Below are 15966 nucleotides of genomic sequence, written 5' to 3' on the forward strand. Positions count from 1 at the left end.
GGTAGGACAGTCATAGGAAGCAATGAAGCCTTGGTTTAGATGGAGCCGAGGGCAAATAATAGGTCAGCACCAGGTCAAGCTGAATGGCCAGCCCAGGGCCTGGATGTCGCACTAAGGCATCTGGACTAACCCTGGGGTAGAGGGGCTGTCAGGACAAGAGGGGTTTGGGAGGGCTGCAGTGGATGGATGGCTCTAGGGGGGTCTCAAAGACAGTAGGAAGAGCCAGGCCTCCCCAGCCACAGCCCCCAGACCCCACATACTGGGAGCCCCTCTCGCTGCTTTATGGGGCCAACTGCTCGTACCTGCTCTTTCCCACTCTGGGCCGCTGAACTACATTTGAATTGTCCTACAGTTCCCTTGTCTAGGGTTCAAGGAAGACTCCACATCCTACTGCTCTGGAGATCAGTGAGTGAATCCAAGGTTACCCCTCTGGGCCTTTGCCCAGCCTGTGCTCTCCGTCAGGAAAACCTTTCCTTGTCTCTCCATCTGTTAAAATCCTACCACTCCACAGGAGATCTTTATGTGCTGGTATAGAACAATCTCCAAGATGTACTCTTAAGGGGAAAGAAGTAAGACACTGAACAGTATGTACTGTCTGTTCTCTTTTGGGTAAAAAGAGAGGGCTAAATAATACATAGTATGCTTAAGTATGCAGGGAATCTTCTGGAAAGGTGCCCCAAAATGAGTAACTGGAGGGGACCAGGTTCTGTGTAGGAGAGAGTCTCGCTTTTTATTCTATATGTTTATCTACATCTATATTATTTATGTATGTGTGTGTATATATATCTATATGTATATATATGTGCGTGCATATATTTATATATATATAAAGCATACAGACAGATAGATGGATGGATAGATAGACAGATATGCTTTTTAAAAAATCCTACAGTCTTCAGCCATGCTCAGTAGTACCTTCCCAAACACCCCGAAACCTAAAGATCCAAATACAGTCCGTGGATAACAAAGGGTTCCTCACATCCTAATTCCATCCTCACGGCTCCTGGGAACTGAACAAGATGCCCAAACACGCCCTTCCCTGAAGGAGACCTTGAGACAAGAGGGCCATCAGGCCGGTGAGTAGACGTCCCAAGGAGCCTCTCTTCCTCCCTTTGCCCAGTGGGGGCTGAAGACAGAGGGGGGCACTCAGGATGCCAGCTGCCCTCCGCACGCCCGACTGCTCACCGTCCTGAATGACGCAGTTGGCCAGAAGGTCCTTCATGGTGTCCGCATACAGCAGCCGCATGCGCCGGCGCTCGGCAGCCACACTGTGCTCTGTTTTCTCCTCCTCTGTGCGTGGCGCAGTCTGCTTCAGCTTCACCTGTGGGCGGAGGACAGCATGGGCGATGCTCAGGACAGGTCTCCTGAAGCAGCAGGAAGGGCTGTGCCCCATCACACACCTGGGGCTGCTGCTAGATTGTTACAAGTCTTCGTCCCCTCTCTGTCCCTGTCCTCCTGTCTCCATGCTGGCTGATTTGTCACTTTCATCCTGCAACTGTCCCCAGTCCCCTTTCTTGGGCAAAGGCACAGAGGATGCAGGGGGTGGGAGGTCCTATAGGACACGTAAGGGAATGGTGAGATCTGAAGACTCCCACGTGAGACGCACAGGGAGAGGTGGGGAAGAGGAATGAGGGAAGGTGCCTGGGGTCTGGCCACAGCTGGGGGAAGCTTCCTCTGTGAATTCCCTGAAGTGCCCCCTCCTCCACGCCTCTGCCAACACCCAGCCTCACAGCCCCAGTCCTGGCCTGCCACGACAAGCACCCAGGTGCTACCTTGGAGAGCTCCCGATGGGCCACAAAGGTGGCCAAGGCCTTGCACACAGTCCATTGCTTCTCAGAGCACAGGTCCTCAGAGGCCACCTGGATGCCCACCTGGAAGGGAAGAAAAGGCGGGAGGAGTAAGGAGGGGGGATATGGAGCTCCCACCCTGAGGCTCCACAACTCGATGGCCCAGGCCTGGCCTTGTATTTCTGTATCACCTACTGAGTCTCGAAAACCAGAAACCTGAGATAGGTTCTGATTCTACCCCTGGATCCCTGGAAAACCTTGGGCAAGTCAATTCTGTCCTCTGGTCCTTGGTTTCCTCATCTATAAAATGGGAGTGAGCACAAGGTGCCTGGCTGGCTCAGTTGGTAGAGCATGAGACTTTTAATCTCAGGGTTGCGAGTTCAAGCCCCACGTTGGGCATGGAGCCTACTTAAAATATGAATGAATGAGTGAATGAATGAGTGAATGACAGAAATGGGAGTGAGCATACCTAGGAGAGAATGAAAATGAGACTGTATCTAGGAAAGCACTTAAAGTGGTAAAATCTTGGCTACAGTGAAAAGACAGGCATCTGGGGGGTGTCCGGGGTACCCAGAGGCAATCAGGACTCTGTCCTCAGTGGCCCCTCAGTAACCAGTGGCCTGGCTAGGGGAAGCTGCCCAGACCTGCCATCCACAAGTGGGAAAGACAGTCTCTCCCCCAGAACTCACAGAGCTCACTTAAGAACCCCACAGCATAGGAATCACGCTCCCACTTCATAGATGGGAAGACAGAGGCTGCAGGAGGTAAGCTAATGCAATGGAGTCCAGGGCTCTCCCTGCTCCAGCCCTGCTGCCTCCAGGGTCAGGCCTGGTGGCTGTCTTCCCCACTTTCCCATGATTACCTGGCTGCTGAACAGGGTCTGAGGGGAGGTGTGAAGACCTAGGAGGCTGAAAGTCAAGTCTCAGGTTGGAATTTATGTAACCTGGTGACCTAAGGCAAGTCTCTTCCCCTCCGTGGGCCTCAGTTTTCCCTTCTGTGTTATTGGGTATCAGACAGGAAGAGCCTTAGGATCCTCCCAGCCCTGCCAGCTGTTTCAGAAACCTGCTGCCTCCACCAGAGCCCCATGAGTGTGAGTGTGCCTAGGGGGCTGAGAAGGGAGAGGAGGTAGAAACCCCAGCCACCCACCCACCCACCGCCAGGCAGCAACCACCCCACACACCTCCATGCTGGAGTTGAAGGCCCGGTTCACCTTGGCCTTGATATTCACCACTTGTCCGACACTGGGGAGAGAAAAGCAGGAGGTGGGCCTTCCAGAGGGGAGAGAAGGAAGGAAGAGGAGTCCTGGATACTGGCAGGGCCTCTGCTGAGGGGACCCAGCAAGGCAATGTCATGGCTTACAGACCATGGTCACATCAGCAATGTCACTGAGTCCCAAAGCAAGCTGGCAAGATAGTGTCAGCATCTCACTATACAGGTGGGAAGGCGGAGGCTGAAGGAAGTGGCATGACTTCATTCATCTCCCCTTATCCCGTGGATGCTCAAGCTTCTCTTGGCTTGTGGCTCAACAGTCCCCTCCTTGGGGGCCCCTGCCCCACCCCTCTGTCCCTCAAGAAGTTTCACCCTCTGATACTCCTTCCAACAGATGGGCCTCTGTCTCCCCAACAATCCTTAAGTTCCACCGGGGCCAGGATCACACCTGTCTTGCTCCCCCTTGACCCTTTGAAGCCTAGCACACAGCACAGGGTAGGTCCTCCAAAAATAGTGGCCTACTGAATTCATGCATTCCACATCTACTGAATGCCTACTAAGTCCAAGGAACTATAAACAAGAGGGTGAAAAGGAAAATGGGAACGTTTAAAAGATGCCTACTCTGTGCCCAGCACTGTGCATTGCCTCATTAGAGCCTCCAAATAAACTTGACAGGTGGGTTTAGGGGGATCAAACATCAGAGAGGGCAAGCTATCTGCCCAAGATCACCCAGCTAAAATGTAGCAGAGCCAGGGTTCTGTGGACTACCGGGGCCCCACTCTTTCCAGCTGCAGGGTTTTGTGGGCTACAGGGCCAGGGTTCTGTGGACTACAGGGACCCCACTCTTTCCAGCTGTAGCCCGTCCCTCTGGAATAATTCCGGTGTCCAGATAAACAGTCAGAATCCCTACAGGAGCCACCTCACCCGCTCCGTGTCTAACTGGAGGCAGCTGAGGGTGCCCCTCTGAAAGATAAGGAGGAAGAGCCAGACAGGGTCTGGGGTGACCTTGAGCAAGTCCTTTCATCTCTCTGTGCCTTGGCTCACAAACATAGAGAGCACTCTGCGAATTTCTTCATCAAATGCACAGCCTCCTCCCTAAAACTAGGCAGGGTCCCTTCCAACAGGCCTGCCTTTCAAGGGGTGGCAGTGGCCACAGTGAGAAGAGTCACAGGTGCCTGGGTTCCAGTCCAGCTCTGGCATAACTGTCACACTACGGAGCTGTGTGACCTTGGATGAGTTGCTTTGTGTCTCTGAGCCTAGCTCCTTGTCTATCAAGTACCAAGATGCACGACTACTGAGGGTCAAGTGAGAGGAGGTGTAACAGAGCCAGTGCCAGGCCTAGCCCCACAGCACAAGCTCCATAAATAATGGAAGCTCACGTTTGCCAAGGACTTGTCCATTTCTGTTTATTTTGCCCTCAGTCCTAATAGGCATGGAAGGACTGTCGTTTCTAGGAGATACGTGCTGACACATGGAGGGATGAGGTGTCATGATGTCTGTAACTTACTTTCAAATACTTGAGAAAAGAGAGAGAGAAGTATGTGTATCTATTTATCCATATATAGATAAAGCATACTGAGAAAAAGAAAGTTAATTCTTGAATCTCACTGGTGGTGATCATTGCACTATTCAAGTTTTCTAGAGTCTTGGAAGTTTTCATGATAAGAAATTAAGAAAAAATTTCCATGATCCTTAAAATAACAGTCTACTTTCTGTGGTGCTAAAGAGATATTTGTGTCTCTTCTCTTCCTCCCCCTCCTACTCTTCCTCTTCTCCCTCTTCCTCCTCCTCCTCTTCCCCCTCTACCTCTTCTTCCTCCTCCTCTCCCTCCCATCCCACTCCTCCCGCTACCCTCCTCCTCACTAGCTTTCCCCAAAGCCAGGCAGACACCCATTTGAACTCCCGAGCTCCTCTTCCCTCCTGACACTCTTCCATCCCACAGCTCAGGCCAAAACTGGCTCCTTCCCCGGGGTCACTGCCCAGCCTCCTAAGGGGCCCCCTCCAGCCTCTAGCTCCCCAACTCTGCCTCTGGGTGTACTTCACATCCCACAGAGGCAGCTCCCACAGTCTGAGCCCTGTGCAAGCCCTTCCCCAGGACCAATTTACTGGCGGGGGACAGAAGAACATATTAAATGACACCGCAGTGATGCTAACAGCAGAACCCAGATGGTGGAGAACTTGAGAGGGCAAAGAACTAGGTCTCCTCCACAAATAAATGGTGAGGGAAAAAGGAGAGAGATGGTGAGGGGGCAGGATGCTGGGGGAGGGGAAGCCCCTGTAGATAAAAAAGACTTAAGAGACACAGCAACCAACTGCAACCTTATCTGAATCTTGACTTGAACAACAAAAATCACTATAAAGCAAAATAAAAACAAAATCAGGAGACAGTGTGGGCCCCTGCATGCTGACCGGATATTTGACGTTCGTGAGACATTACTGCTAGTTTTGTTTAGGTGTAGCAATGTTAAAAGTTCTTACCACTGAGAGATACATTTTGAAATATCTTTAAATGGCAAAAACAAAAACAAACCAAAAAAACCTTCTGCAGGTTTCCTCAGGGGCAGCTAGGCCTTTCCTGGTCACCAGCCTTGCTCCAGACCCATCCCCAGCTGGCCCTCCTTCCCAGGATCTTTTCTGGCTTCCCCTTCCACCCACATCCTCCTTGGCCCAGACTCACCTTCAGTTTCTGAGTCCTGCAGCAGGTCCATCCATCACACATGCCCACTCTCTACCCCCAGTCCTCTCCTCCCTAGCTCCTCAGAGTGACAAAAACTGTGTTGACAGCAGAGACTTAGAACTGGCCCAGACACCACTCCCCTGGCTTTTAGAGGGGCACTACATATGGTGTTGATGGTATTGAAGCCAGCTCGAACACCTCTTCCAGGAAGCCCCCTTTGACTACCCTCTATGCCATCACACTCACCCCCAGACATATAGGAAATGTGGCCTGTTCGTTAAGGACAAGGCCAGAACACTGTGTGCAGCCCCCTGCGGCCTGTCCTGGGCCAAGGGCTTGGAATGCTCCTTGAGTCCCAGCAAAGCTAAATGGAGGGAAAGCCCAGCACAGGGTGATGAAGAGTTTTGAAACTAGTACAGACATTTTAGAAAGCAACCACAAAACAAAAAACTGTGAGGTAATGAACTCCTCGTTCCTGGGGGTATGTGAGCAGAGGCTGAATGGCCCAAGCTTCTGACTCAGGCTTTGCCGAGGGACCTTGCCTAGAAACCTTTCTAACAATCTAGTGTCCAATGGCCCATAGACAATGCCCAAGTTCCAAAGGACATGCACCGATTAAGTCTATTCCCTTCCATTTGGCAGATAAGAAAACTGAGGCCCAGAGAAAGAGACTGACTTCCCCAGAGACACACAGCACCCCACAATGCTGCCTCAGCAACGTCCAACTGCAAACCTGGCTGCGGGAATCCACCCTACGGCACCCAGCGACAGGCCAGCTCCAGTCCATGGGTCTCCCAGAGCCCCCGCAAACAGGTCTGTACCTGCTCCGCAGAGGCCCTTGGTTAGTCGAGTTGGGTTCCAGGGTTCCAGGCAGCTCACAGGCCGACCAGGTGGAGAGATGGGGGAGGGGCCCTAGCTTCATGGTGGGCAGACCAAGAGGTCCAAGAAGTAGGTAGGGCCACTTACCTAATGGTGTGCTCAAAATAGATATCGTCCATGGAAGCGGTGACGCACGGGCAGCCAGCGTGCCTCTCGGCTGGCATTGGAAGAAAGCCATACATTAGCAGCATCCCCATGTCACCAGGCCTCTGAGCAAATGTCAGGTGGCCCGAGCTGAGGCTGTGCCTCCTGGTCCACACCCCCACCTTCCTCTACTTTCTCCACCTCGCTCACTACCCCCAACCCTGTCTGTTGATCGTCTGTCTGGCATCTCTCCCTGCTGTGAGACTGAAACTTGAGGGCCAGGAGTTCTGTCCCTCTCGTTCACTGCTGGGCCCCAGTCCAGGAATGGTGCCTGGCCCACAGGTGGCCCACGGGAGACCCCCAGTGAGCAGCTGTTCAATGACTGAGTCATTAGCCTGGGCTATTCTACTTCCCAGCTCTCCCAGGAGCCACGCCTCTGCCGTGGACATCACCCGCATTTCCATGCCTGAGTCACTCTCACCCTCGGGACTATGCTCGTGGCCACGTTAGTCCCCCCAGAATCCCTCCCCTGCCCCCAGGGCGGGGTCAGGGCCCAACTCTGCCTTGCCCAGCCCCCATCAAGCCGTGCTACAGAGCAGGGAGCTCATGGCACCCTCAGGCCAGTCTGAAGCAGCCCCACTGGAGGTGGCCCTCTGTTGGAGCAGGGACCCAAGGGTGCAGGCCAGCCCTCAGAGCTGCACGCACGTTGTGGGGAGAGGGTAGGCCCAGGCTGAGCATCAAGAACTGGGAAGGGGCATTGCAGGCAGGTGGAACAGCATGAGCAAAGAGCAGGATGAGGAATGAGGGCTGTGCCTGGAGGGGACGGTGACCATCTCTGATCATGGGGACCTCCCGTCCGGGTGGCGGGGCTGCCCGAGGGAGCACACCTGTGCCCGGCAGAGCCTCACCGGACAGGCAGGCAGTGGTGTCGATCCATTTGAGCAGCTGCCCGACACTCAGCTCGCCACGCTGGTTGGTGTGGCAAGGCAGCACCAGCTGGCTCATCTGCACCTCCGTGGGGTTCCTGTACCCCCCGCTGTCCCCCATGGCCCCAGCGGCAGTCTCCGTGTGAGAGGAGGACTTCCGGGATGTGCGGTTCGAGAACACAGAGGCGATGCCCTGGGGAACAGCAGGGACAGAAAGGTCAGCTTGCTGCAAGCTCTCCCAGGCCCACCGTCCCAAGACCTGAGTGCCACAGGGGGGCAGAGACACCCCGGGGCCACCGGAGCAGAGACACCCCAGGGGCCACAGGGGGGCAGAGACACCCCGGGGCCACCGGAGCAGAGACACCCCAGGGGCCACAGGGGGAGCAGAGACACTCCAGGGGCCACAGGGGGAGCAGAGACACCCCGGGGCACCGGAGCAGAGACACCCCAGGGGCCACAGGGGGAGCAGAGACACCCCGGGGCCACCGGAGCAGAGACACCCCAGGGGCCACAGGGGGAGCAGAGATACCCCAGGGGCCACAGGGGGAGCAGAGACACCCCGGGGCCACCAGAGCAGAGACACCCCAGGGGCCACCGGAGCAGAGACACCCCAGGGGCCACAGGGGTACAGAGACACCCCGGGGCCACCAGAGCAGAGACACCCCAGGGGCCACAGGGGGAGCAGAGACACCCCAGGGGCCACCGGAGCAGAGACACCCCAGGGGCCACCTCCTACCAGCCCCGAACTCCAGCAGTGGCCACCCCCCTCCAGCCTAGGCTCTCGGAGGCCAGGGTGCTCACTGGATACCATTTCTGCCCAGTTTCCCTCTGGCCACCAATTCCGTGTTAGCAGGACCCTGGCTGAACCTGAGGGGAGGAGGAGGGAAGCTCAGTCCTCCCTTCTGCTGGAGGGCCAGTTGGCTAAAGTTCTGCCTCAGATTGATCTTCATTCTTGAAAGGTCCCCCCGCTCCACGTAGGGAGGCCTCTGTTCCCAATAAAGTATTCCCAGAAGCAGCTCCTATGTCCCCCCCCCCCAGCGCGCCCTTCCTCAGGCTCCCTCGTTCTCCGGATGACCTCAGAGGCGGCGCCTTCACTGGGTGTTCGTCTGTCCTTGGCACTTGGCTTTCCTGACCCGGAGGGCTCCAGGCCACCACCGACCAGCTGTCTGATCCAGGCCAAGGCTGCCGCAGCTGCCAGCTGAAGGAGCCGCCCAGGAAGGCCTCAGACTCATGAATTGGAGGTGGAGTTTCTACCAGGGCCTCGCTTGCCTGTCCCCAAGCAGAAGGGATGGGACGTACAGGGCAGTGCCTTGGATGGGCTGGGATGAAGAATGGGGCCTCCTAGCTCTCTGGCCTGCTCTCCCTAACAGGCTGTGAGCGAGAGCTGAGCACCCCTGCCTGTGTGAGAGAAATGACCCAAGTCCCAGCTCTTGTGGCCCGGGTAACAGTCGCAGCAAACATTTCTATCACATTTACTAGGGATCAAATACTCCGCTAAGCACTTGGTGTGTACAAATTCCACTGGAGCCACATGACAAACCCCTGAGGTGGGTTCATTGCTACCCTCAGTCTGCAGGTGGGGCTCCAGGAAGCGGGGAGCACAGCTGTGACCCAAGGTCTGGCAACAGAGCCTGAGGTCCTACCACCACACTGCACTGGCTGCTCCTGGGGCTGAGATGGCCCACTGCCACGCCCCAACACTGACCCTGCCACAGCCCCAGAGAGGGGCAAGGACAGCTCTCTGTGCTGCGGTCTGTCCTCCTTGGATAATTTCCCCCACGAGGCTCCCACAGCCAATTCAATAAATTCAAAACATACCAAGGTGACTCATTCCAGGTCGTGGACCCCCCAAGCAGCAGAACTGGGATTCGAACCAGGCCTTTCTGACCTAGAACAGCTTCTGGGTCCCTGGAGAGGCAGCTCATTCCAGAGAGCCCCCAGGTTTGAGGTACCATGCTCCATGTCAAGGAGAGAGTGAGGGCAGCCCCAGGATCGCTCAGCCTGGGAAGAGCCCTGCAGGGTGCCAGGCTGCCAGGATTCCGGGCTCCTGCCGGCATCTGGCAGGCCACTATGGTGGCCAAGCAGCAGGACCCATCACCATGGTAACCACTGCCAAGGCACTTCCGGCCTGTTGTGCACTGCAGGCCTGCATAGATGCGGCTGTGCGGTTGCCTTTCTGGGTGTGAGAGATGGCAGAGGGAGGAGGCAGGCAGACTCCAGTCCCCTGTACTCTTCCCAAACCCGTCCCATGGCCAGGGGTTCTGGGCAGAACTTTCCAGAAAGAAGCCACAGAGCATGCTAGGGAAAATGGGGGAGGCAAGATGTTAAGGGTAGGTGGTCAGAAGAAAGGGAGCAGACCAGGTGGGATTTCTGGGCAGTTCCAGGCATGCACACAGGAAGCCCGACACACAATGTCCCTGCTTCACAAACCGATTTTTGTATTACCATCTCATCAGGTCCTCGCAAGGAAGGCAGAGTATGAGAACTATTGACCCCATTTTACAGATGTGGAAAGTGAGGATGGAAACAGCAGTAGACCAGCAAGTGGGACACCTGAGTTCCAGTCCTCCCTCTGCTTCTCACCTGGTCAGTCTCCACTCCCACCAGCCTCCTATTTCCTGTTCCATGAAAAGGAGTCACTACCCTCACATTGGATTGTACAGGCCCGGAGGAGGCAGAATCTTTGCCTTATTTGTTCATTCATTCATTCACCGAGCACTTCCCCTGTGCCCTGGACCAAACATTGAGAGAACAAAGATAAACTGGTCTGTTCCCTCTGAAAAGCCCCTACACTACTGCTCATGCTTAGAAGGGCCTGGCACACGGTAGGACCTCATCAAAGGTTTGTGGAGGGACAAGCAGAGACAGACTTGAGTTCAAATCCTAGTCCTGGGCCTCCAGTGCGTGGTGATTCTGAGCACATCCCCGCCCCTCCTGAGCTTCATCGGTCACTCACTGGGCAGGCAGGGGCAGGGGAAGATTGCCAATTCCTAAGGCAGCCCCAGTCCTGCCACGCCCCAACTGGACTGGACTCCACCCCTGCAGGGCTCTCGCAGGCCCAGCTGACATTTCTGTTGAGAAAGCTGGGAGGTCCCGTCACTGTCAGACAGGCAACCTCGTGCTCCTCGGAGCAGGGCTGAGCTCTCAGGAAAACTGAGGGACAAGATCCATGGTGGCCATCCCCTGCTCTTGTCCAGGAGAAGGGCACAGAGCCCCGGGGGCTGGAGCATGAGTGGAAGGGACAGAGCAGCGCCACTGCCCCCAGGCATGGCCTCTCAGACTCCAACTCCTTCCTTGGCTCAAGGCAGTCTTGCCCACGTCATGGCAAGCCAGGCTGGCCCGCCTCCTACCCCAAGGTGGGCAGGCAGCCAGCCTGGGAGGCAGGGGCGTGTGCAGCCCAGACAACGTTTGGCCAATGGGGCCCCAGAGCCAGGCCACCCCTCCCAGGGCCAGTCACAGGGAGAGCAGAGGCCCCAGATGGAGTCAGGGCCTGGAGCAGCCAGGCCAGGCTGAGCCAAGACAGCTGACAGGGAGAGCAGAGCCCGCTGTGAAGGTGGGAAGGGCATCTGGGGGTCAGAGATGTGCCCTCTCGGATGGCAGATGTGCCTACACTGGCCCCAGACCACAGCAGACCTGGCTAGATTTGGTCATCCCAGACTGGCTACACCATGGGCTCTGTGTCCTTCTTCCTGGGCCACAGCCATGTCACAGACCTGCTGGGCCAGGTCAGGAGGGGCCGTTTCACCCAGTCCCCTCAGAGCTAAGGAGACTGACGCACACAGAAAGTCTGGCCCTGGGTCACACCAGGGAACCAGGATGAGCCTTCCTGTTACAGCAACCCCACACCAACAGACTTAACCTTGACTTCCTCTCTCTTCCAAGTCCCAAGTCCCAGGGACCCACCCCCCTAAACTCTCAGGGCCCCCCTTTACCGTGACAACTCGGGCCCCCCCTAGGCACTGCTAGCTCACTAGACTGTTCCTGTCCACAGGCCTCCGTTCTCTGCACCTTCTTCGAGCTTCCAGCACCAGGCACATGTTTCCGAACAGCAAATCCACCAAAACAATAACCGTAACTTTCCGTACCCTGCCTTACAGGGATACTAGGCCCAGTCTTTGTAACTCCCTCCACTGTGGGACTTCATTCTGTCCCTTAGGACCGTACAGACCTTTCTGAAGAGCAAGCCTGACCAGATACCTCCCCTGCTCAAGACTCCTCAATGGCTCTCTACTACTCAGAGGCCCCACTCTGTGGCTCCTGCAGCTGCTCTCATAAGCTCCAGGCCACACGCCGTTCCTCAGAGCACCACTCTCACCCAGCTCCATCCTCCCACCATGTGGGCACTACTTCTGCCTAGGATCCCTTTATCTGTCCTATGTGCTAGGTGAGCCCTTCCTCTACCCCCTTCAAGCTCCCACCACAGCTTCCCCAGAGAGAGTTAGGGCCTCCCTGGCCCCACATCCTCAGCTGCCTCTATCACAGCCCTAACCAAGCCATGTGATCACTGTTTTGTGAGCCACCTCCCCCATCAGACAGGCATTCACACAGGACAGGGACAGGGACAAACTCAGGCCTGCCATGGAGCAGGTGCCTCTATCACAGCCCTAACCAAGCCATGTGGTCACTGTTTTGTGAGCCACCTCCCGCATCAGACAGGCATTCGCACAGGACAGGGACAGACTCAGGCCTGCCATGGAGCAGGTGCCGAATAAACACCTACGGAAAAGGAAAAGGAAGGAAAATGTGAGAGATGGCCCTAGAGCTGAAGCTCGAAAATGAGGCAAAAAGGACATAAGAACAGTGGAAAGGGGGAGTGAAATGACAGCGGCTTGGGTGATGTGACCCATGGGGCCAAAGGAAGCAGGAGGGAGAGCACTAGGTGGAGTCAGATGGAGAGGGGCCAAGGAGTCTCCAGGAACCACAGAAGACTCCTGGAGAAGGGTGTGGCCCACAGTGATGAGCCAGGAAAGGAGACCAGCCAACGGAGAGATCTCAGTGCCTTCAAGAACCATCTGGAACAACAGGCCTACAGCAGAGGAGACCCACCTGTCCTGGCAGGAAGTAGTAGCCTTGCGTGACCTCTCAGCCAACCCATCATGACATGAGGCTGTCTGTACACAGGCCTTAGGGGTCAGCCTGCCCTGGGTTCGAGTCCAGTTCCACAACTAACTCGTGTGACCTTGGGAAAGCTGCTCAACTTCTGTGGGCCTCAGTTTTCCCATCTGTAAGAATGGGATTATAAGACCTACCTCTAAGTGTCATTGTAGAGATGAAATTAAACAAGAGTGAGTGTTTGAGGCTCTTAGAACACACCCATCCTAGGGTGAACATTGATAGAGCACTTAATGTTAGCAATTTAAAGCTGAATTTTGGGCTTTCTACAGAAATAGAGCCGGGAGAGACCCAACCATAGTTCACACTGAGTGTTTATATGATACTTTCTGACCTGGGTTCACCAGAACTTCAGGGCAACCCAGTGAGGGGACAAGGTTGTGAGCCCCTTTGAGAGGTTCTGTGAGAATTCAAACTAGTGACAGTGGAACAGAAATTCCACCTGGATAGGAGACTGCAAAGCCCCTGTTCCTCCCTCCCCATTTCCTAAGGGGGTGGGGATAAGAAAGCCGGCCTGGGGGCGGTGGGCAGTCAGGCATGGAGAAGCACCTTTGGGCCACTCTAGGAGCCACTGGCCAGGCCCCATGAAAGACCTGATTGTCTGAGCCAGGCCACTCCGATCAGTGAAAGGAAGCTGTCCAAACCAGATGGCCTGTCCCCACAAAGGGGGAATCCAGCCTCTCAGAGAAACCAGGGTGTCCTCCTAGCAGTTTCCCCACCAGCAAAGCCGGACCATGTGTCAACCTCCCAAATTTCCCTTCAAGCCTACTCCCTACCTCCCTCCCAAAAAAGGCTCTGAGGCAGCCTGCACTGCCATAGCACACAGACCCCCCAGGCACCCAGAGCCAAAATGCAAACAAAGCCGAGGAACCAAATAAGGGAAGAGAGGATTATGTTAGGAATTCAGTTGCTCAAAAAGTCTGCCTCGGAGAACTGCAAATTTGTCTTAAGGTTCCCAGCAGATGAAACAAGGCGGGAAAGGGTAGCAGTGGGTACCAAACTCAGAGATAAAAAGAAAGAGCTCTCCTCCAGGAAGCCAGCCTAAGGGCTGGGAGAAGGACACGCGTGGGCTGTTCCGTAGGTTTCTGATTATCGTGTTATATCAGATCACACCTGCATTCTATAGGATAAATAATGGTCCCTGGTACCCTCTGCAAACATCCTCGTTTTACTTCTGGCTACAGGCCATGTTGGCACTTGACATTTGTCAAGATTCTGGGGAAGGAAAGGTAGAAAATTAAGCCAGTATTTTGTAGGAAGCACCTCCTATGTGCCATTCACTCGGTTCGACCATTATGGAACACCTGCTATATATGGAGTTCTTTGCTAGGACATTTCCTACGGATTATCTCAGTAACTTTTACATCTGCCCTGTGAGGCATTGTTATTCTACCCATTTTACTGCTGAGCCCACTCCGATACCTTGCTTCTGAGCAGCCCCTGGGAAGTGGTAGAGTTTATGGCAATCCCGGACCCGCAGCCAAAGCCCACATTTACATCTCTACAGAACTTTCACTGGGCCTTGGGGCTGGGGAAGATGCAGGCAGCAAATGACTCCAAGTTACACAGCCGGTCAGTGACCAAGGAGAACAGAGGCCACGGCCTTGAGTCTCTGTCCAGGGCTCACAGTCTGGCGTGGGCTGACCAGGCACTTCTGACAGCCAGCTCTTACGCTCTCCCAGCATGAAAGAGGGGGAAGGGAAGGCCTTTGGCCTTCTAGTCCTGCCCTATGAGGAAGGGAGAAGGGATACAGGGCATAATAGAAACTCTGAGGTAAGGACAAGCTTTCCTCAGGGTAGCCCCATCCGTCCTTCAGAAGCAGAGTCTCACAGGACATTTTCAGTTTAGTTGTCTTACGTAAACATAAATGGAACTTTTACCAGCTCATCCTTCCCAGAAGACCTTGGAAAAAGTTATTTTACCTCTCCATGACTCAGTTTCCTCATCTGTCTAAAAGATACATAAAAGAACCCGAGCTCACAGTAAGGATTCTAAAAGACAGCGAACCCACTAGAATGCCTAAAGCAAAATCATGGACAATAACGAGTGTCGGCCAGGGTCTGGAGAACATGGTATGCTGCTGGGGGCGGGATAGAAGGTGTTGGAGCCACTATGGAAAAACAGTTTGGCAGGTCCTCAGAAAGCTGAGCACGGAAACACTGTATGACTTTGCAACTCCATTCCCAGGTAGAGACCCAAAGGAACAGAAAACAAGGACTCCAACAAATTAAGCCGCACCCATGTTCACGACAGCACTACTCACCATAGCCAAAAGGTGGAAACGGTCCAAACGTCCATTGGTGAATAAATGGATAAGCCCACTGTGGTCTTACATACAATGGAACGTTAGTCAGACATAAGGAACAAAGCAGCCATACGTAAAACATGGCTGAATTTCAGAAACATCATCCTGAGTGAAACAAACCCAACACAAAAGGTCACCCATTGCATGGTTCCGTTTATGTGAAGTCTCCAGTACAGACAAAGCAGACTGGTACTTGCCAGGGGCTGGGGACGGGAGGACAGGGGAGAAACTTCTTAAAGGGTAGGGGGCTTTACTTCGTAGTGATGGAAATATTTTGGGTCTTGACAGAGGCGGTGGTGGCCCAACATTGTGAATGTCCCAAGTTCCACTGCTCTGTGTATTTGAAAATGGTGAATTATACATTATGTGTATTTCACCTTGATAAATTACTTTTTTTTTTAATTCTTATGAGAAACCATTTTGGATGAACATCAGGTAGGTCTGCTAGTTTAACATAAATGTAAAATGCCAAATACGTTTTAAAAAAAAAAAAGATACTGGAAGCAGGCATGTTTGGCATAGTAAAAATGATAGGTTTCGTTCTTAGATGTGTAGGCCTCAGTTTCTTCATCTGTCCAGTGGGATGTTAACTAGATAGTCTTCAAGACTCTTTCCAACCCTGAAGGGTGTGACTTCCAGGAAGAACTCCTTACCAAGGCCCAGGCAGCCCCACAGAGTGTGCTGCCCCCCCCACAGGCCCTTTGCCCATGCTGTTCCCTGTGCCTGGAGCACTCTTCATCTCTGCAAAGCCTACTCACCTCTCAAATCCATTACCTCTGCCCCACTCTCATGCTTCTGGCACCACGTACCTCCCCTCTCTAATGCCGTCTGCCAACAATGTTCAACAAACTGTGTGAGTATTTGGGTGGCCTGGATCTGAAGACCCACCAGGAAGGAGCCCTGTCTCTCCACTCCTGGTGTCCGCAGGACCCAGCAAAGTGCCTGGCTTGCTGTGGACCAAATGAATGTTTGTTCAGTGGGTCCCCA

At 54.3% G+C, this 15966-nt stretch overlaps 1 protein-coding gene and 1 non-coding gene across 7 annotated transcripts in view; one reads left to right on the top strand and one right to left on the bottom strand.

Annotated features, from left to right (window-relative positions):
* ACOT11 (acyl-CoA thioesterase 11) overlaps positions 1 to 15966 on the bottom strand; it is a 52382-nt gene that overhangs the window by 17139 nt on the left and 19277 nt on the right. For 5 of the 6 annotated variants that reach the window (XM_047723919.1, XM_047723918.1, XM_047723917.1 and 2 more), the window contains exons 2-6: positions 7545 to 7755; positions 6640 to 6709; positions 2968 to 3028; positions 1773 to 1871; positions 1186 to 1321 (exon numbers count right to left, since the gene is read on the bottom strand). In XM_047723919.1, the coding sequence (XP_047579875.1) occupies positions 1186 to 1321; positions 1773 to 1871; positions 2968 to 3028; positions 6640 to 6709; positions 7545 to 7683 (505 nt within the window). In that variant the 5' untranslated portion in view covers positions 7684 to 7755. Of the gene's footprint in view, positions 1 to 1185; positions 1322 to 1772; positions 1872 to 2967; positions 3029 to 6639; positions 6710 to 7544; positions 7756 to 12608; positions 12735 to 15966 lie in introns of those variants that run through there. The other variant, XM_047723921.1, reaches the window with a different exon arrangement.
* TRNAK-UUU (transfer RNA lysine (anticodon UUU)) lies at positions 2114 to 2186 on the top strand. The gene has a single exon. It is a non-coding gene; the product is annotated as a tRNA-Lys (tRNA).

This window comes from Lutra lutra, chromosome 4 (assembly GCF_902655055.1).
Source record: "Lutra lutra chromosome 4, mLutLut1.2, whole genome shotgun sequence".
In the NCBI taxonomy this organism is placed as follows: domain Eukaryota; kingdom Metazoa; phylum Chordata; class Mammalia; order Carnivora; family Mustelidae; genus Lutra; species Lutra lutra.